Genomic DNA, 22,875 nt, shown 5'->3' on the forward strand with positions numbered 1-22,875 from the left:
GGCAGTTCACAACTGCTGCACTGCTTTGACAATGTCACGTTAGGTTCTTGGTGGTGACAAATTATCCGTACGTCACCTATGCTAAACATGATCGGACACGGAGTTGATGTGTTGTTGTTGTTTTTCATCACTATCTGACCATCAACCCCTGGCCTCACTTGTGCATTCGGTGTGGGGCCGTTCTCGAACCGTTCCCGCGCCGTTCCCAATCCGTTCCCAATCCGTTCCCGCGCCGTTCCCAATCCGTTCCCAATCCGTTCCCGAGCCGTTCCCGAGCCGTTCCCGAGCCGTTCCCGAGCCGTTCCCGGGCCGACCTGGAGGCGGTGAGCACGAGGCGTGGCAGCGCTGTCGTGATTGTAGCCGAGGTATTTCTACTTCCGATGTTGTATTGTTGTTTAAACGTGACATGTACTTTCGTAATTATCATACAAAAAAAGATAAAAGCAGTTTTTTTTTACGTTTTCAAGAATTTCATATGCTCATTGATTTGTTTCTGTGTAATTGTATATCTCAAAGCACGCGAATACGATGTTATTGATACACGGACAAGCTTTGTTTTGTTAAACTATAACGGATCGTCTGTTTTGCTCATATTTTTACGGGTTATGTCATGTGCAAACAGCAGGCTGTGTACAATTTGTGCTCTGTTATTAAGTTAACCGTGCAATTATGGCATTTTCCACATGGTATCGCGGTGCATTTGGAATGCAAAATAAACATCTGAAATTATTTAAAAAAATCAATCGCCAAATGCGAATCCAATGCAATATCTCGCAGTGACATTTCATGACACCGCTGCAATGCTGGTCGGAACAGTAATTTATTGAATTTATTTTTGTTATCACCATTTCACTCAGCTCGTTATCGCTGCCCCAGATTAAGCGCTCATGCCTGGACTGGCAATGTCGACCCAGGCAGAGGATGGGAGGTGAGGGCCACGGCATTCCAGAGTCGACTCGAACACGGGATCGTGCGAGACGCGTCGCCATGGCGCCTCCATGAGTGAAGCGTGGCGGAGAGACCCACGGAATGATACACACGGAATGATACACACGGAATGATACACACGGAATGATACACACGGAATGAGACCCACGGAATGATACACACGGAATGATACACACGGAATGATACACACGGAATGAGACCCACGGAATGATACACACGGAATGATACACACGGAATGATACACACGGAATGAGACCCACGGAATGATACACACGGAATGATACACACGGAATGATACACAGGGAATGAGACCCACGGAATGATACACACGGAATTATACACACGGAATGATACACACGGAATGAGACCCACGGAATGATACACACGGAATGATACACACGGAATGATACACAGGGAATGAGACCCACGGAATGATACACACGGAATGATACACACGGAATGATACACACGGAATTATACACACGGAATGATACACACGGAATGAGACCCACGGAATGATACACACGGAATTATACACACGGAATGATACACACGGAATTATACACACGGAATGATACACACGGAATGAGACCCACGGAATGATACACACGGAATGATACACACGGAATGATACCCACGGAATGATACACACGGAATTATACACACGGAATGATACACACGGAATGAGACCCACGGAATGATACCCACGGAATGATACACACGGAATTATACACACGGAATGATACACACGGAATGAGACCCACGGAATGATACACACGGAATGATACACACGGAATGATAGCCACGGCATGCAGCTTTGATACCCTTGGAGTGTTTGTTGATCGGTGTGCATAGCGGAGGAACGTGTGCCAGCAAGTTTGTGTGCATGAGTGTGTGAGTGTGTGCCGGGTTAGCGCGATTCGATTCCCGCTCACAGCCAACACCAGTGACGATTACTTGAACCGGTCCTAGGCCGCCCTTAGGTCGACTCAGCCTCACAATGAGTAGTATCTGGTGCGGTGTGTACACATCGCCACGAGGGAGACAAAAGCGGTCGGGCGTGGTGCTGGCCACCCACCCCCTCGTGTTCCTTGCCGGCCTTCATAGGTGCTCGCTAACAGCACTTGCCCCCACAGTCTGTGACTACGATGGGGCGACCTTTGTCTTTGTGTGTGCACGTGCAGTCGGGACGCGCCAGTTACAATGGCACGAGACTAATTGGCGATCCGCCATAGGAGGCAGCTCCCAGTGGCACCTTGTCATTTATGGCTGTCGTGATGACGGCAATGAAAGGGAAACAAACACCAACACGCGCAATTAAAATACAAGCCGTGTCCGACCATTATAGTCATTTAGTGGTCACACAAGGTCTCAAAAACTGAGGCGTGTATTAAAACAAATGTATTTAGAAATATAGAAGACGATCTTTTACAGTGCGTTTAGATTTTAACGAAAAGAACACCGTGACAGAGCAAGTATGTGGGGTTCGTGGGAGGTAAGAAATGATGGATGTTTGGTATGTACAAGGTAAAGGTCATTTCCTGAAGGTCACAGCCCTATCGGTCCTACGCAGCACAGCCACAGCAAACAACACGATAGATATTTCCATAGGAAGGCTTTAAAGACCAATGGTACGATTCATAGTTCGTGTTTTGGGTGGGAACACGCCAATTACAGCTGTGTGCCCTCCACCACCCAGCACAGCCAACCACATTGAGTCGTCACCTCTGCACAAACAAACTCAAGTGGCACGTGTTGTTCACGCGTGGTGACTCTACGTGTTGGGTTGCGTGGCGTGGTGGAGGGTGCCCACCTCCGACTGGCGCGACACCCACGTGTTCTAACCCACAACACGTGGCCACCGCGGTGGCGAGACGCTCGCTCCCTCGCCCGGTATGCAGGAGGTCTCGTGGCTTCTTCGGTCCTGACCCTGACGCCGGCTGCATATTTGCAGTTTGCGTGTCTCTCTCCCCGTGGTCGCGTGGATTTGTCTCCGCGTCCTCCGTTTTTTGTTTTGATTCCCCTCCACATTTGGACTCGACATCGCCGCGTTCAGAGTATTTGCCTGCAATGTATTTCCACATGATGACAACCAACCTCGTTGAGCCGTCATTAGTGATGGCCAATGTCGCTTCTGAAACAGAACATCGCGATACCAGTGGGACCGCAAACCTCTGGCCGCGGTCACTGCCCAGCGGCGTCCTGCACAGTGCAGCAGGTGGCGCCGCACTCCTCGCCGGGGGTCGCAGTCGGTGTGCACCGCGTGGCCATTCAAGTGATTTCTCTGTGCCGGGTCGTGTAAGCTCTGAGCGACACACACTCGGTAAGATCGTCACGTGGCCTCACCCTAAATCAATGATGAGTCGGTGTCCCGTACGAGCTGGCGATCAAGGCCCGAGTGCGTCCTAGACCACGCTGCGTTGGATAACCACCTGGCACCTCCGATCAGCACGGTGGGCTACGTACGGTGCGAAAGAAGTCCAACATACGTACCATGTTCAGGTGCAGCGTCTGTGGTGCACCTCCTACTGTTTGTTTACAAGACACGTTCCATTTCTCAGTCAAGTTCGATAGTAAAGGCAACAAACACCCTCAAACAAAGCTCATTGTTTGAAATTTCCGAAGTACATTCACCTGCCCCTCTCACAGGGCTCAGGAATAGGCGCCACGGTGGCTAGGAGATGTTGACTACATCACCCAGTAGACGGGAGGTCGTGGGTTCGATCCCGACCCTGACGTCTGCTGCTGCTGTATATTTGGAGTTTGCGTGTCTCTCTCCCCTTGGTCGCGTGGATTTTTCTCCGGGTCCTCCGGTCCCCCCCCCCCACTCCACATTTAGAATCAACACGCGCTTAGAGTATTTGTCTGCTATACATTTCCACATTCTGATAAGCCACTTCGGTGAGCTATCATTCGTGGCCAGGTCGCTTCTCACAAAGAGCGACACAACTCAATTGGCGTCATCTGGTCAATTACAAAACGCGGTTGTGTTGACAATGTTCCCCACACCTCTGGCGAGGGGTCCGCCTCGGAATACATCACTACGTGGATGGCGCCTTGACCCCAACGGTGATACCCAGCGTGCAAATACGCCTGCAACATTTAAGATTTAACTTTTACTATAAATTAGTTTATTCCGCAGCAAATCATTGTGGTTTTTTAACGGTTTGTTCGTTCCTCAATAGGTAGGTGCCGATTTAAAAACAGTTTATCCGGAAACATGTGTAAACTGTAGTTAGTATATTCTTTGGGTCTTTCGGTAAAGTCACGTAGATAGGTTTGAAGAAAATGACAAAAACTACGTTCCAGCCTGATGACGACCGCTTGCGTTGCGATCGAAACGTCGTAGTTTATTTTATTTTATTAACCTACCTACGTGACTTTACCGAAAGACCTAAAGAATATGAATTCCTGCAGTCACGAAAGCTGCAAGTCAAGTTGTAGTTAGTATCCGCGTCCCGCGGTGTAAAGTGCGGTCTCCAACTCTTATTGCCACCATCTGAGCAGCATCTCCAGCTGTGTGCTATAAAAACGGGCATTGGTCCAAGCGTCGTTTATTTTAAGGCTGCACGGAGATGTTGACGAATGTTTAGTAGTGCGATTGTTACGTACATGTAGTGGGTAATAAACTAGAGGAAACTTTCTTTGAAGCCACACGTTTATTACAACTTATGAAACTACAATACAAAGGGGTAACGGCCCCTTCCACCCGATGTCCTACGTAGCCGGCTAGCTCGCCTCTCCGGCTATCACGACGCCTACACTGCCAGGGGCTTGAGTCTTCTCTGGAGTCTTCTCAGGCTATCAGCTCGGAGCTTCAATGGTACAGCTCAAGCCACACCCGAGCCGAGCCAGGGGTTCGGCTTTGCCCACAGAGCTCTTCTCTCGTCAGGGCTCCAGGTCGATCTTCAGTCTTCAGCCGGACGACACTGAGCCGAGCCGTTCATGGCCCTGCCTTATATACCTGGTCCCGGCTCACTGCGCCCCTGCCCACGCCTCCCTTCCAGAACCTTCTCGAAGGCCCTGGGGAATGACCTCATCCCCCAGCTCCCTCCCGAGGGCCTGAGGTCCCAACCGCTGGTCCCGATGCTCCTCCAGGGATTGCCGAGGGCCAACTGCCCCTCATCATCATCACCCTCGAGCAGGTCCGGCCTCCCTTCTGCTCTCTACTGGCCTGAGCTAGGACTGCCGGCTACGAGGAGTGGCGATCGTGGCTAACTATGCCACGACATTTACATTTGTCACGTCGCCTTTAGTTTACTATAGAGGGTAAGAGAAGAACTCCGACAACCGTGTTCGTTTTAACCCACGTGCGAACGGCGATTTAATCAAATATAGTGCTCCACAATTGTAACAATGGGGAGCGTCATTGGAACCTCATTTGCCAGAAGAAGAAATATGATAATTGGTTTTTTTACCCTTTTATCTGGCAACAAAACTGACACCTATTTTTTACAAGGAGTCATGTTTGCATAGACCACAATACCTGCAGTCATAATGCAAACAAAAAACATAACTCTGATAATATATGCACTGTCCTTGAAGTCCTTGAAGTTGATTGGTCCACACCCGAGACAGCTTTCCTTAGAGCCTAGTCTCACATGGTGTTGGACCAGATGACGCCAAAAGGCGCACTTTCAAGGACAGTGCATACATTACTAGAGTTGTGTTTTTTGTTTGCATTATGACTGCAGGTATTGTGGTCTATGCAAACATGACTCCTTGTAAAAAAAGGTGTCATTTTTGTTGCCAGATAAAAGGGTGAAAAACCAATTATCAAATTATCAATGGGGAGCGTGTCTACGACTCGTCACTCTGTCCACAAAGAACTCTCACTAACCAGCCGAGCCGTCTTCCTCTCCAGGCTTATCTCAACTCTGCCATTCCCACAACTCCGATCTGCCCTTACTTTGACTGGACTTCTCTTCCACTTCATCAAAGGCATTGACTGCTGCACCTCCGAGTGGCTACGCACGGCCCGAAAGGAGTTAAACACACATGTCCTGTACTTGGCGTGTGTGAGTCATCCTTAGTGTGGGAATGTGTGTGAGTGATAGTGTATGTGGGTGATAGTGGGTGTGGGTGATAGTGTATGTGGGTGATAGTGGGTGTGGGTGATAGTGTATGTGAGTGATAGTGTGTGTGGGTGATAATGTGTGCGTGTGCGTGAGTGATCGTGTGTGTGAGTGATCGTGTGTGTGAGTGATACTTAGTGTTTTGCGAGTTTTGGTGAGCAGGATCGTACCGAAGAGTGAACACCAGAGATGACGGCACGTGATGTTAATTTCAGAGTGTTGTAGGTGAGTGCCAGGCAGCTGTGTGATTGATGCGAGTGTCCGTGTTTTTGAGTTTGAGTGATTGCTCGTTAGTGTGTGTTTGTCTACTCGTGAGTAAGGGTGTGACCCCTTGACTGCTGCTGCTGTTTGTCGGTATCCTAATGATGGGCCACTTTGTTGAGCCATCATTTGTGCACAGAGCGCTTCTGAAAAATGAGTTAATACCTCAGTGGGCTTTGCCTGGTAGGATGGGGATGATTTAGTTTAATTTGTGTGTTTGGGTGATTTGTTTACCTCTCTTGTACTTGACACGACTACCGTATTGTTGTTGTATTGTTGTTGTTGTATTGTTGTTGTATTGTTGTTGTTGTATTGTTGTTGTATTGTTGTTGTATTGTTGTTGTATTGTTGTTGTTGTATTGTTGTTGTATTGTTGTTGTTGTATTGTTGTTGTATTGTTGTTGTATTGTTGTTGTTGTATTGTTGTTGTATTGTTGTTGTATTGTTGTTGTTGTATTGTTGTTGTTGTATTGTTGTTGTTGTATTGTTGTTGTTGTATTGTTGTTGTATTGTTGTTGTATTGTTGTTGTTGTTGTATTGTTGTTGTTGTATTGTTGTTGTATTGTTGTTGTTGTATTGTTGTTGTAACGTTCTTACCCGCCCCTACTGGACATCTGTGAACAAGAGCTGTATAGCTCGTCGGATTCCTCCTGCAGTGTGAATACACATTCTGATCTGATTCTGAGGTGACAATGGATGAGTGCTCGTGAGGGAGGGTGAGGGAGGGTGAGTGCTGGTAAGCGTCCTCAATAAGTTCAGTGTGGTGGTTCATGGTGAGTGGCTACTGAGTAGGGCTCATGGTCGTGTTGTGGAGAGAATTCGTAGTATTAATTCGTAGTATTGATTTGTAGTTTTCATTCGTAGTATTAATTCGTAGTATTCCCCTCTTGACGACTGGGATTGTCACCTGGCTGAGCAGTCGATGGTTATGGTCGGGGTATTGTAATGGAGGAACTGTGAACAGAGGAGGGTATCGGACAGATTATGCTCGTTGACCCACGAAGCCTCTCTGAGTCTCAAAGCTGTTCTCCAGGAGGGTCCTGTCGGGTTTTCCGAGTCGGGGCGATGCTGTTGCTGTGTGTGTAAGGAAGTTATGGGTCATTTTTCAGCGTTGTGATGTTTGGCCAATACAAGCGTTGGCATTATGTGCAGCCCGCTTACTGGGCGTAGTACCACCAGCCCTAAGCGGGGCTTGGGTGAGCGCTGGTCAGCGCGGAGGCACCATGTGCAGTGTGCGGTGCGGCTCCCGGTGAGGGAGCGTCAGCCAGCCAGGGTTACCTTGGGGCATGATACGCTGGTTGACCTGCCGACACGTGACCGGATGATATTGGAGGGGGGCCATCGGTGGACGGGGGCCGCTGGGCGGTCACGTGGTATAGAAGAGCTCTCGGGAGCCTTCGGGAAAGAGTTCGAGAGATCGAGAAGGTGGGCGGGGCGAGGGGCGGAGCCAGCCCCAGCCCAGGCCGATATAACGGGGGGGGGGGGGGGGCCGTGAGGGGTGAGGGGTTCTTCGTGTTGCTGGTGATGAAGATCCACGTCGGGTTCAAGAAGCCTCGAGCCACGCGACCCGGGACCCAGATTGTGGTCCGGGCCGGGATAGCGAACCGTGTCTAGTTCTGCCGTAGCGTGGCTAGATGAGCATTCAACATCCAAGTGTAGGTTGTGTTGTGTTGAGTTGTGTTGAGTTGGTGTAATAAATAGTGTTGCTCCCAAGACAACGTCTGTGACTCAGTTGGACTCACTAGACAAGTTACATTGTGTGTGTGAACTCGAAGGAGACCCATGCAGGATAGGGGAGACATACACTACATACACACAGACACATACACACTACACACAGACACATGCACACTACACTACATACACACATACACATACACACAGACACATACACACTACACTACATACACACAGACACATACACACTACATACACACATACACACAGACACATACACTACATACACACAGACACATACACTACATACACACAGACACATACACACTACACACAGACACATACACACTACACACACACAGACGCAGTGCGAGTGTCAGCACTGCGCCACCCTGACCCCAATTGTCAATATTATTGGCTACGATACAATGTTTTCATACACCACAGTTTCCTGTGTGGTACAATAAAGTAGTTGTGCATGTCTCATACACATAAATGTACACAAACGGCAGGGTTAAGTCATAAATTATATAAACTCTGCACCGTGACGCTAAATGTGGCAATGCTGGCCCTAGTTGGCATTGCACGCCCTTAAAAGGGCAGGACGGGGAGTGATGAGGTTGTTGTTGTTTTATTGCTGTTATCTCCTCGACCTCTGATCCAAGTCCACCGCGGTGTCTTCGCTGTCGGGTAATAAACTCTGCACATGGACAACGTCCGTCCTGGCATCTTGATGTAGTCAAATTCGTTCAGGTCAACGTACCAGGGGCCTCTCCACTGCTAGATATTTAGTCCACGTACAAGGGACGTGTGACTTCTCCTTACGTATCGCTATGCACCGTGGCGATGGCACGCTCCATCTGTGGTCTGTGTGATAACTGTGCCAGCACCATGTCGCTACCACCGAATCCACGTGGACACGATCAGCACGCATGTCGCTAGTAAACGGAGACACCGTCAAACATTCGCATGCTCTCTTCCTTGAGTCCACAAAGGCCCTCAGTGACCGCCTGCTCTCCGACCCCTCATTATCCTCATCTTGTATGCAACAGTACGCAACTAACACTGACGGACATTTTATCTAATGTGTGTATGTTTAACTTCTTTCGCACCGTACGTATCCCACCGTGCTAATCGGAGGTGCTAAACCTGGATGAGGGACAACACGTGCTGCGAATACAATCCCGGAGTAGAGGATCGCTAAATGAAATTAATGGAGCCGAACTCGCAGCGATTGTTGAATGTTAACGGTGTTTGACGCCACGTTTTCATTTGACCGAGTTAAATTAATACTGATGTCAGTGGCCTTGTTACATTTTTATAGACGCAAACACCCCGATGCAACGCGGAATGTATTCCTTGTAAGACTAAAAATATAGAGATTGTTTTTAAAAGGTGGCACATTTTACTTTCGAAATATGCTGCGGCGTTTTGTTTCCGATCATCGCCACTGTCGAGCAGACCGATAGATGCGGCTCACGCAGCTCAGCCCAAGCTGGGCCACTCAGCTGCTTCCAAAGACGACGAAGGAGGCCACGTTGAGAGGCGACTCGGGCTCCTCAGCGCGTGGCTTTGAGCCATGGCTCACCGGGCCACAGCCAAGCGTGAGCCTGGCATCTTGTACAGAAACAGGCGTCGTCTTCCAATTGCAACCCCTGCAGATACATCATCGAATCTACAGTCATTCCGTTATTTGACGACTGTGATGTATCCTATCGGGTTGTTTCTTCGGTTGAACTTACACTCACACAATATGTACACTCACACAATCTGTACACTCACACAATCTGTACACTCACACAATCTGTACACTCACACAATCTGTACACTCACACAATCTGTACACTCACACAATCTGTACACTCACACAATCTGTACAGAGGTGCTGCGTGAAGGAGGCATCACCGTGTCGTCTATGCCATGGCTGGCCAAGTGTCCTTGGAGGTGAGAAGATATTTTGATTGCAGGGCTATTCTCCATCCCAATGATATTGTCCGTTGCTCTGCTTTTATTTGTCTGACCTCTTGTTGTTGTTGTTACCGTTGGACAATCCCCCCAGAAATCAGCGACGCGCATCTCATTGTCTATGAACAGTTCCCCAGATTTTGCACACAATTTGGCTCACAACGCATTTAGCCGAGCTGCTGCCACAACCTTTTTGGAACCACCACCCAGTTTCGCCTCTTGACATCTCTGTGCTCATTTAAACTTAATTTCATAAAATCGCCAACGTTTAAAATGTGAATGAAATTTTATAAGATACATTCTTTTTTTTCAAGTTTGTGTTTTTAAATCTGTAATTGTGGAATTATTTGATGTTGTCTGCCGGGCGGAGTAGCCCTTTACAAAAGAGCTTCCGATCTCAATGGGGCTTCACCCAAAGGGAAATCAACTTGTGAGTTATGATTCTGTATATGGGGGGGCTCGTCGTCGTTGGTGAGCTGCACGCGCCGGAGCTGAGGTCGCCCCTGCCTGCCGAGTAAACACCGCGAAGTGGAACGCGTCCATTGGCTGGTGGTAAAGTCCAGCTGCGTTCATTGGCAGCAGGTAAAGTTCAACTGCGCGTGGAGCTGTACCAATCCGTCCCGGCGCGCTCCCTCGCAGCAGCAGCAGCAGCAGGTTTGTGTCTCATGCAACGGCATTCGAATCGTAATAATGATAATAATGATGATGAAGAGTAGTAACTTGAATATGTCACATTGATGGTAGATTGTTGGATGTTACCCAGACTTTGTTACGTCGCTATGGGTCACGCGTTCTTGTTCATGTATGTTAATCGATAACGCTTGTCCAACAAACGATATTGGTTGGGGAGTAACATATGTACGCGGGTTGAACTTCTTTCGCACCGTACGTAGCCAACCGTGCTAATCGGAGGTGCGGGAGAAGGATAACAAAAACGATAAATTAGTTTTCAATCTAGATTTAAAAGTGCATAGCTCCAGTGGCTTCCTAATATCGAAGGTGTATAATCCAATATGACATTTTAAAAAAAGCTGTATGTATAATCAAATAAACTATTCATCATCCACTGCTGGATGATACCATCTCTCAGGGTCTCTCTATGCAACAATCCATCTCGCCCCACGTGGTGGTCGTCCTCTGCGCGTGGAGCTCCCCGCCCGTGGCTGCCGCTCTGGCGCGAGGCGCCACCACCGGCGCCCAGCGCCCAGAGACCTCGCGGGGGCTCTCCTCTGCGCGGCCACTCCGATCCACCTCTTCCTAGTTTTCGTTTCCCACCAACTTCCAGCGTCTCTTCTCACTTTCCAACATGTTCTGCTTTTGAGTCATCTTCTCCTGCTCCGCATGGCCGATGTCTTGATGTAGAGAAATGCTTTTTTTTTGTTTGTTACATTTTCTTTGTCGTTGTCCGTGTTTTGTTATCCACGTGACACACTGAGCAGCAGGGAACGCTCACGCTGAGCACCACTTTCATGTTTAGGAACGTTGTCACGTTGATTTTCATCATCATCATCAACATTATTGAGTGTTTTTACAAAAGGACTGAAAGCCGCTCCCAACTTCCTCTATTTCATCGTCTTGATCTCAGTCCACCTGCAACAACTGCCCTCGGTGTGGCACGCCCGATGTGTTATAAATGTTTTTTGTTTTGCTCATATTTCACTAGTGTGACGAGCTTATTCAAACGTCACCTGTTTTTCTTTACCCATGATGATTGTAACGACGTATATATATCTTCAGAAAATCTGAGATGGTGAATGTTTCTCAATATAATTTTCTGAAAATATCTTCCCGTGTTGATGGGAATAAGGTTAGCGAAAGCCTGGCTACCTGCACGACTTCCCTGCTCACGTCTGTTTGTGGTACTTCATGCAATTTCAGTCGCTCTTAAAGTTTGTAAGTAGTTATTATTTATAAACGTGTGTATTTACTTCATGAATCTCTATGTGATTTCAGGAAAGCACAGTAGAATGTCAAGTGGAATATTTCTTGTGGACTTCATGAAATAATTATTGACAGTATGTTCTTTAAACATGTCATTTAAAAAAAATATTTTATCTTTAAAAATACCATTCAATTCTAGATTTGAATTGAATGGTATTTTTTCTAGACATAACTTCAACCGAGATGATGGATTCAAATTGAGAAATCATTGGAAGGATGTAATTAAACAAGTTAAACTTTAGCTGCCGTGCAGTTTACTGTTCGACAGCCAGTTTAGATTTATTTTCATAATCATATCCATATTCCCAGTCTGTTACCCCCAGCTTCACACACTACCATCACCATTACCACACGTCGTTTTTCATCTTGCGCATTTCTAATTTACCCCCCCGGCAGCATAACAAAAGGCTGCTTAATCTTAGCTTTCTTATCTACTTCCGCCCCCTGCATCACAAAGCTTCAGTTTGAACTCCACGCGTTGCCTCACAGCGTCCGTTGCTTCACAACGTTGCCTCCCAGTCCACAGCCCGCCCACACACTCACCATGGCCCCTCCCCTCCCTCAATCCCCCGCGACTATATAATTAATCGTCACAGCCATCTCTTAGACACACTTAAGCGGTTGTGCTTTCGCTACGTTGTCCCCACCTGAAGAAGGACGCTTGTGTTGCACCTGAAACGTCGTGATTTAATTTAGTTGTTTTCATTCATTTTATTTTTTACCTACGGGACTTTAACGAAAAAACCAAAGAGTATGAATACCATTCAAGACAAATACAACTCAATATCGAACTTTATTTTACGGAAACAATAAATATATAATAATTGATTGCAGAGAGCTGTGTGCGGCTACATTTCACATTCTCTTTATCAACCGACAGCTGAGTCTGGTGTTGTGTTGTGCCTGACTTGTTCTGTAGGCACGCAAGATGAATAGAGTCATAGCCACCGGAGGTTCTTCAATGGAATACCACCAAAGTGTCCAGCACAACCACAATTCAAATGCCTACTCTGGCTATCCCGAACACAACTCCAATTCAAATGCCTACTCTGGCTATCCCGAACACAACTCCAATTCAAATGCCTACTCTGGCTATCCCGAACACAACTCCAATTCAAATGCCTACTCTGGCTATCCCCAATACAACCCCAATTCAAGTGCCTACTCTGGCTATCCCGAACACAACTCCAATTCAAGTGCCTACTCTGGCTATCCCGAACACAACTCCAATTCAAGTGCCTACTCTGGCTATCCCGAACACAACCCCAATTCAAGTGCCTACTCTGGCTATCCCGAAAACAACCGCAATGCAAATGCCTACTCTGGCTATCCCAAACACAACCGCAATGCAAATGCCTCCTCTGGCTATGCCCAATACAACCCCAATGCAAATGTCGAGCCTGACTATCCTCAATACAACTTCAACCAACAGCCATACCCCATGGCAAGCGCAATCGCCTACCCCCCTCCGTACGAGCGCTCTGCGAGTGGACTCGGCTCCAACGACTCACCACCACCACCCCCCGTACAGAATTACGAGAATTTGTCGGTGGTGGATGACCGCGTGAGTGAGTCGGGGAGCGCAGGGAACGAGACGGCGATGCATTTCTCGGAGAAGTCTATCCGCCACGGTAAGCCTTGAACATTTAAAATATACGCTCATCTATTTTGACAGAGCAAATTATTGCAATGTTAAGTGGTTCGTACTGCGACTTCAGCGGTTGCAGCGTCCCTGTGACGTCTGTGTATATGTAGCATGCACGCACGCTGCAGGCACGAATTTCACGTGCGTGGTGATGTGGACAAACTTGGAATGTGAAACTTAGCTGGTGAGCTGAGCCACCACTACTGAGAGGCTGGGTTCGACTCTACGTTTCAGACGCCTGTGATTAAACCGGTCACCAATGACGGCACACGCAAAAAATCATTCATCCAATTACGTTTTTTGGTTGTGCATTTAATTGGGCTACATTCCAACTCTGAGAATATTTTTTTTAGTGTTTTGACAGTCGTGTAGCAGGGCGGGTGGGAACTGTGTTCACCAGAGGGCACTTGCGAGATGTAGCTCTGTGACAGCCTCTTCCGTGTGCCGTTCTCCGACACGAAGGGGTGGCAGCAATGCTCTGCTCATGGCGCCGTCGCCGCAGTGGCGTCTGCTTGCTTCTGTGTTGAACTTCTTTCGCACCGTACGGAGCCAACCGTGCTAATCGGAGATGCGGAGAGTTGGGGGAGAGGAATCACGTGCGCGGGAAGTTGTCTACGATACGAACCGTTGCCGCTTTGTGAGTCGTGTGATGTGTCTATATCTGCATTGTTTACAAACGTATAGAGCCTGTGATGTGTGTGTGTTTCGTCTCTGTGGCAGCATTCATCAGGAAGGTTTACGCCATCCTTATGGCACAACTGATTGTCACAATTGGTATCATCTGCGCGTTTATTTATTGGTAAGGAATCTATATTTCATGCATAAACCTTTAACTTTGTAAATGTTTGTACATTCTGTTAAAGTGTATGCTCAAGTGATGACATTCACATGCAACACACTATAATTGTGTTCCGCAGTATTCTCGTTTTCATTTGATTACAATCACCCAATATTGCCGCGAAACAGACTTTTCTAGAGACTTCAGAAGGACACTGATCTCTTGTTCATCAGATGCTCTCTTTCTTCACTTTCCCGTTGACAATTTCCAGGGAAACGCTCAGGAACTGGTCCCAGGACGTTCCGTGGCTCGTTTATGCTTCAATGTAAGTTTCATATTGCGTAGCATTTCTATAAACCGTAAACCTTTACAATAATTTCTACACGAGCATTTTTATATATATTTATGAATTAATTGCTTGTTATGTCCGTAGATGCATTATTGTTAAGTAATTCCCCAATTAAACTTCACAACATTATTATGCAACACAAAGTGTGGATTTTGTCGCAAAAGCGGTAGTTATCTCGGTTTAATGGAGGAGGGTTGATGGATCACAAAGATGCATGAAACTTCCTACCCATGGCCTGTCAGGCTACGGCAGTACAGCAAGCGGATTAATTTCCATCTGTACGGGGATTCGGAGTTACAGCCACCCCAGCTCCAGCCCAGCAAGGGTTTCTCTCCGGCTACTGCGGTATAAAGACTCACTCACCGAGTTGCCCAAACACCCCAACATATCATCGCAGAGGTTGGGAAATTATTGCCACCTGTTCTGGCCGCCTTCACACTCGAGTGTGGGTTCCTGTGCGTCCGTGTCAGAACTGTGCGCATTGCAATTCTCCAGAGATTTGAGATGTAATTTACTTTAATGATGCTTATATATGAATTCAACACGTTGTTATTATTGTTATTGCATTGATATTAATAGGGTCTCTTCTGGTGTGACTGTTTCCCCAGACCGGCTACGTTCATCCTGCTCATGTGCTTGTCCTGCTGCAGCGGGATTCGCCGTAAAGCTCCCTGTAACTTCATCTTCCTGCTGCTCTTCGTAAGACATTTACGATGGGTCCTATAACCCGGTCCAAAACTTGTCCCGTGGGTCGAACCCCATGAATTGTCGTTTTCACTTCCTGCATCATGACTTGAAGATGCTTGACGCAGTTTCAAACGAAACGTCAGGTCTAGTTGCTAAACTCGGTTGTGAGAATTGTTCTTCGGGTCACAACGACAATTGGTACATCAGACGCTCGTGCGCCACGTGACAAGTTTACTTGTGTGGCCACGTCGGGTGGTGAAGGGTTCTTCCTGACACACATTTGGCCAGATCATGGCGTTGGCCTCACACAAAAATAAATTATGAACAAAAAAAACCCACCTTGAACAACCCGCACTGACCGACTTGTTAAAGTAAAATTAAATAACCACGACGATCCACATGGTGCGGCCCTTATCCAGCAGAGGATAGATAACTGCCCCGTGACCAATTGGGCAGTGCTCGTGCACGTTGGTCGGTACCCTGTAGGGAGCGAAGTCGCCGTCGTGGTCTCGCGTGACAGGAGGTGACTGGGATTGGGGAGGCGGTGCAGGAGGTTACGCATCAAATGAACCTCATGGCGGTACCCCGGGGTACCAAAGTACCACAGTACCCCGGCTCTCGCACAATGTCCGTCATGCAGTAATTTTTAGCCTGTTGATGGTCGGCGATGCGGCAATCGACTCATCTCGACGAGCTGTACACTATGATGCACCACTTCGGTGCGTACCGCGAGCGTTCAGGGTTTCAGCGCAATAGTCCTCGCTGCATTTCGACATCGCGGAGTGGCACTGATATCGGATTGGTTGGTACCCAGTCGCGGAGTTAAATACACCCCTGGAAAAAATAGTGTCCCAGAAAAAACATTGAATTGCCTCGGCCATTTTGTATTGTTTGATACCCCGAGGTACCGCCATGAGGATCAAATGACCAATTACTCGGTTGGGATTACACAGCAGCAGCAGCGTCACCCCATCCTGCAAAACGCAGCCATAGAGAACGGAGTCTTGAGAAGCAGGAAGCCTGCAGGGCAGTGACATAGTAACAACATTATCAGTGGCGTAGTAACTACATTATCAGTGGCGTAGTAACTACATTATTAGTGGCGTAGTAACTACATTATCAGTGGCGTAGTAACTACATTATCAGTGGCGTAGTGACTACATTATCAGTGGCGTAGTGACTACATTATCAGTAGTGTAGTAACTACATTATCAGTGGCGTAGTGACTACATTATCAGTGGCGTAGTGACTACATTATCAGTAGTGTAGTAACGACATTATCAGTAGTGGAGTAACTACATTATCAGTGGTGTAGTAACGACATTATCAGTGGCGTAGTAACTACATTATCAGTGGTGTAGTAACTACATTATCAGTGGCGTAGTAGCTACAGTATCAGTGGTGTAGTAACTACATTATCAGTGGCGTAGTGACTACATTATCAGTGGCGTAGTAACTACATTATCAGTAGTGTAGTAACTACATAATCAGTGGCGTAGTAACTACATTATCAGTGGCGTAGTAACTACATTATCAGTGGCGTAGTAACTACATTATCAGTGGTGTAGTAACGACATTATCAGTGGCGTAGTAACTACATAATCAGTGGCGTAGTAACTACATTATCAGTGGCGTAGTAACTAAATTATCAGTGGCATAGTAACGACATTATCAGTGGCGTAGTAACTACATAATCAGTGGCGTAGTAACTACATTATCAGTGGCGTAGTAACTACATTATCAGTGGTATAATAACTACATTATCAGTGGCGTAGTAACTACATTATCAGTGGCGTAGTGACTACATAATCAGTGGTGTAGTGACTACATTATCAGTGGTGTAGTAACTACATTATCAGTGGCGTAGTAACAACATTATCAGTGGCGTAGTAACTACATTATTAGTGGTGTAGTAACTACATTATCAGTGGTGTAGTAACGACATTAGTAGTGACTAAATTATAAGCTCAGGGGGTGCGGTAATCGGTCAGGTGGGGCCCCAATATTTGGTTGTCTGGAGGGAACCCACGGGCGGCTCTGTCAACCGCGATGTGATTGCCACTTGTGGACATTTCAAACGTCTGTCGACCAACTCCACATTCCGTGTATCCGCAGACCCTGCTGGAAGGGGTATTGCTGGGATCTGTGTCTTGGTAAGTGTCCGTTCCTACCCTCCTTGACTGGAATCAGTCGTCGTTTGGATTCTTGCATCACCAAGTGGATTACGCATTTACCTCAGTAAAGAAAATCCCAGAATGCAATGTTCCAGCAACATCTCACCATTTGTATATACATTAGTTCATGCCATCCTCTTGCAATATTGAAGGGTATGTGGCTGTTACTCACGAGCTCCTATTAGGTAACTATTCATATGCCAATTTAAAACACTGGTCATCTGGAAACTTTTTCAATACAATTCCCATCAGGCGCATGGTGTGAACGGGTGCAGTCTCCAACTGCTGTCCACCGTCTCTCGACGTGCTATGAAGAAGCGCCATTGCCTGAAACGTCACCAATTAATCACTTTCCTTCTAAGGCCACAGTGTTATTGACGAACGTGTTCAGTGCTTTTTGTTATTTGTGCTTGTGCACCACTGCCAACGCGGTACAACCAAATAATTTGATTATTTTAATTCTATAACCATTACTCAAACACATAATCGCATGTTCAATGTGAAGAGAAGGAGCGCCTCGTCAGATCCGCGTGGCTGTGGAGACGCCAGCGGCGTTAATTTTGGGATCTGAGGAGCCTCACAGATTCGCGATTTTGAGGCCGAGGTCGTAAGAGGAAAATCAAACCGACAGCCGGACAAGAATATAAGAAGAGCCACTTTGAATTAGTTACACCATAAGGAACACTTCTATGGATTACACAATACGGGACCCTTGGCTTGGTGACCGTCTTCCAGCTTGTATCTTCCTCTCCACTCCTCATACTCTCCCCCTTCTATACCCCTCAGCCCCCCTCTCTAGAATGTCCCCTCGCCCGACTTCCCTCAGCCAACCTCCCCCTGTCCTTTAAATCGAACCGTCCCAAATCGTCGCCTCTGGGTTCCACCGCCGTTCTTTCCCGCCAATTCTCCCTCAAAAGTTCCCGCTAATGCTCCCTCAAACCATTCCTGTCAATTCTTCCTCAAAACTTTCCCGTCAATTCTCCCTCACAACTTTCCCGACAATTATCCCTCAAAACTATCCCGACAATTCTCCCTCAAAACTATCCCAACAATTCCCCCCCTCAAAACTTTCCCGCTAATGCTCCCTCTAAACTTTCCCGCCAAATCCACATTAAAACTTGCACACCAATTCTCCCAAAAAAATTCCCGCCAAATCTCCCTTAATACTTTCCCACCACTTCTCCATTTAAACTTTTCCGTCAAATTCTCACTCGAAACTTTCCCGCCAAATCTCCCTCGAAACTATTCCACCAATTCCCCCTCAACACTTTCCCGCCAATTCTCCATCAAAACTTTACCGCCAATCACTCCAGCATCCCCGCCCCCTGAGCAGTCCCTGCGGAGACGTTGGTTTATTCTATTGAATAGCCGTGAGGTTGCACATCGACTTGGGGTCGTTTTCGGTCATGACACAGAAACTATACAACACCCACACAGCGGGTGATTAAACAACGAGCATCAGCTTCACCCTGCCAACCCCGGCCCCCCATCACGACTCTTCATTCTCCTCTTGGTATCCCCTGCCCCCCTGGATAGCCGCTCGCCCAGTCACAAACAACGTCTCCCCACGTCTCCACCTCATCCACGCGCTGCTCCGTCGCCACTCTGTGTTGCAGAGAGGCGGCTTCCTCAAGGAGGCTCGCCGTCCTCACGACGGTGATCTCAACCCGTGCTGGTCTCCGTGCCGGATTATCCTACTAGTACAAGGAGCTACACATGCAGTAGCCACACATGCACGTGCAGTAGCTACACGTGCAGTAGCTACACGTGTAGTAGCTACAACACGTGTAGTAGAGCTTTGTGACGTCATATTTGAGGGGGGGGGGGGTCAAAAATCGTCCAGAATCGCGTGACGTCATTTATGGACGGCCCCTTGCTCTATTACTATAGTACTTTACCGCCTTCAACTTTTATGAACGACTCGGTGTTTAAGGTTAGCGATTTGTCGTATTATCTGCCTGTATAGCAAATGAAAAAATATAATTACTTTACTATGCAAGTTAAAAATGTGTTTTAATATATTTGTTTTATTTATGGCCTCTTAATAACATACTACAGGCCTCGCAATAGCTTAATCCGGCACTGTTTGGCCTACCGCTCACCACATTTGGTGCTCACGTTGTGCACTGCCGACCGAAGAGCAGCCGGGGGCTGATGCTGCCAGGGCCACGTGGCAAGCAGCTGTGGGGGCATCGACGGCTGTGGCCGCGATCACGTCTCGAGCTTGACCTTGTCACTACAGCAAACCTGTCAACCCATACGGTTTACCCGTATTCTTGTGCAGGGAAATTGAGTTTTCGTCTTTTTTTTGTGTTTCTCCCTTGTGGTGAGGGGATTTATAAGGGCACGGGGTAACCAATAGGGTCTGAGTGGGACTAATAAGGTAGGCACTGAGAAGGGGGTTGACAGGTTTGCTAAAGGAGCAGCAGCATCATATAATATTGGGATATCGTCCCCAAGACACCACGCTGCTTTCGATCATGAAACTGCTACTGAGCGTCATCTTCTACTGCCTCGGTTGGGCCTCAGCTGCTGCCCCACCACAACGCATGCGGCACCCCTTCCTAGCGACTCCACGCAGTAGTCAGGCGCGTTACTCCAAGGCGATACCAAACGGGGCAAATGTCGATCTTCGACTCATCTCGCTCTGCTCCCTGAGAGCGGTGTTGCTGTGCTCGGTGAAGGACCGCCACGGTGGGTTCTGTGTTTCTCCCTGGGGCAGCTACTACTCGGCCGCCTCGGTGATGTGGGCAGCGGGCATCACCGCTTTCATCTCCCTGGGCCTCACCATCTTCAGCTTCCAGACCAAGGCACGAGCTGACACTGACCACCACTCACCCCTCTGTGTGACCACCACATTAGCAATGTCATATTAAAGCTCCATAGTAAGCATATGCAGAATAGGCATGGATAAACATATTCGTAGAAATGATCTATTACCCCCATCAGATTATAGTAAAAGTAAATATTAATACATTACCTCACTTGGATTTGTTCTTAAATAAAACATGCTAAATTAAACCAGCTTAATTAAACGTGCAAAATAAAACCAGCTGCTTGTGTTGTGGTTATTGCAAACATGATGCCTTGTATAAAGGTGTCCGTTTTTGTACCAGTTGAAAGGGTAAAACCCTTTTACTAAAACCAGCTATATTAAACCTGCTAAATTAAACCTGCTAAATTAAACCTGCTATATTAAACCTGCTATAAAAACCTGCTAAAAGGTGGTTGCAGGATCATCAGGGATGTGAAAATGCTCAAACTGATTTCTCTCGTAATCTCATCGAGATCTTTATCCGATGAGGTCCACATTCCATGGACGTGATAGATACCCGGATCAGGTCCTGGTGGACTGTTGATCCACGTATTGCTGGTTATCACACACGATTTTGCGCAATCACCGAACCCCAATTTTCTCAAGAGAGATATCCACGACCGACATCTCCTGCCACAGACTTCTGCGCCCAGGATGTAACCTCTGTCACTGTTTTGCGGCTGTCATTTGTAGATTGATTTCACGATGAAGTCCGGGATAATGTTCGTGTTTCTCATGGCGCTGCTGTCGTTTGGATTGATGTGCGCCATTCTACGCAGCGACGTGAGTCGTCACCTTACACTACTTCACACGCTGCTGATTTGAATAAAATTGTATCCAATGCTGCAACGTCCATCGTATGATATCGGTGTTGTCATTCTTTAACTATTCCACATTCCCGCAGTGATTACCGTATGGTTCGTGTGCTTTCTTTCAGTGGGCCAACATCGCTTATGCCACACTTGGCGCTCTCATCTTTGCAGTCGTAAGTACAGTAGTTGAGAGTATTTGCAAAGTAGGTTTTTTTAAAGAATACATTTTCATAAAATCCAACAGTTGTGAGCAAAAGAAACCACGCAATTGTGCAACCCAATCAATTTCAAGGACGGTGCATACATTATCAGAGTTGTGTTTTTTGTTTGCATTCCGACCGCAGGTATTGTGGTCAATGCAAACATGACTCCTTGTAAAAAAAGGTGTCAGTTTTGTTGCCAGATAGAAGGGTAAACAAACAATTATCAACCCACGTTGGTTTTTCTTCATTACGCAACTGCGGAGTTCCATCGCATTACGCAAACGCGCCGTGCGGTTTTGGTGAAGGAATCTATTTTCTATTCGACGAGAATATTCACGGTCACAAACACTTCGCATTGTCTGCGCTTCTCGTGGTTAATAAGCCAAAGACAAGACGAGCCATGTTCCTGATATCGCTAAGAGGCATCCCTCTGTACCAAACGTGTACAGCCTCTGTCTGTGTCCATGCGACGTGGATGGCACGGCAGCCCAGCCACGAGAATCCGATTCCCGTTCACGGCCATCACCAGTGACGATTGTCTGAAGCTGCTGTCCTGGGCCTTCCCTTGTCCTCAAATGAGTACCCAGTGCGATGTGTAAACATCACCACTCGTGAGACAAAGGCGGCCAGGCGTGGGGCTGGCCACCCACCCCCTCGTGTGCTGCTACTCACTAGCAAGACGACCGTGGTGAGTGACGCTCTTCTGCGTGTGTCGCAGTACCTCGTGATCGACACGCAGCTCATGATGGGAGGGAATCACCGCTACAGCCTGAGTCCCGAGGAGTACATCTTCGCGGCACTCAACCTCTACATCGACATCGTCAGCATCTTCCTCTTCATCCTCTCCATCTTCCAGCGGTGAAGTCGGCACAGCCCGAACGAGAGGCGCGGCGCCCTGACGACGTCCACCGTTCGCGATTGTCCTCGAAGGAAATCAACAAATCTGTCAATATCTCTAAATTTGTCTTATTTCCATTGTTACAAAAATTATGTTTAGACATTCCATAATTGCAAGTTTAGAGCATAAAACCTATATTTTTGGGGTATTTCGGTAAAGCCACGTATATAGGTTCAAAGAAAATGCAAAAACTACGTTCCAGCCTGATGACGACCGCTTGTGTCGCGATCGAAAAGTCGTAGTTTTTTTATTTTTGTAATTTTCTTTGAACCTATCTACGTGACTTTACCGAAAGACCCAAATAATATGCATTCCTGCAGTCACGAAAGCTTTAAGTCAAGACATAAAACCTACTTTTACACATTATCTGTGGTAATGTAAATAAGTTGTCGTGATGCGCTACTGCAACGAGTGGTTATAGTCTCATAATGATCTATTTAGGCGTTTGACATTGATACTTGTGTCGAACATTATTATGGAACATTGTTTACTGTGGGCAGTACTAATCAGGGTTTCTTAACCTCGTGCTGAAGCAATTCTACCAATATATTTACGAATGAACTGCAAATATTGATTTCAACTGTCACGAGATTATGAAATATTGTCTGGGTTAATACGTATGCTTTCACTACCAACATTGTATTGCG

General features: G+C 47.2%; 1 protein-coding gene across 3 annotated transcripts; it reads left to right on the plus strand.

Moving 5' to 3' along the window:
• The first annotated feature begins 9,637 nt into the window (after window positions 1-9,637).
• Window positions 9,638-22,863, plus strand: LOC144721092 (protein lifeguard 2-like). 3 transcript variants are annotated; one of them, XM_078598447.1, is made up of 11 exons: window positions 9,638-9,905; window positions 10,506-10,580; window positions 12,787-13,498; window positions 14,233-14,311; window positions 14,562-14,615; window positions 15,248-15,338; window positions 17,442-17,479; window positions 20,223-20,310; window positions 21,009-21,098; window positions 21,253-21,300; window positions 22,049-22,863. In XM_078598447.1, exons 1-11 carry the CDS (start codon window positions 9,882-9,884, stop codon window positions 22,190-22,192), a joined length of 1,443 nt encoding a protein of 480 aa, XP_078454573.1. In that variant the 5' UTR covers window positions 9,638-9,881; the 3' UTR covers window positions 22,193-22,863. The 3 variants fall into 3 exon arrangements, with proteins under 3 accessions (XP_078454573.1, XP_078454574.1, XP_078454575.1); XM_078598448.1 differs by lacking the exons at window positions 9,638-9,905; window positions 10,506-10,580 and adding an exon at window positions 10,633-11,785; XM_078598449.1 differs by lacking the exons at window positions 9,638-9,905; window positions 10,506-10,580 and adding an exon at window positions 11,863-11,941.
• The last annotated feature ends 12 nt before the right edge of the window (window positions 22,864-22,875 follow it).

This window comes from Lampetra planeri, chromosome 10 (genome assembly GCF_965212315.1).
Source record: "Lampetra planeri chromosome 10, kcLamPlan1.2.h2, whole genome shotgun sequence".
Lineage (NCBI taxonomy): Eukaryota > Metazoa > Chordata > Hyperoartia > Petromyzontiformes > Petromyzontidae > Lampetra > Lampetra planeri.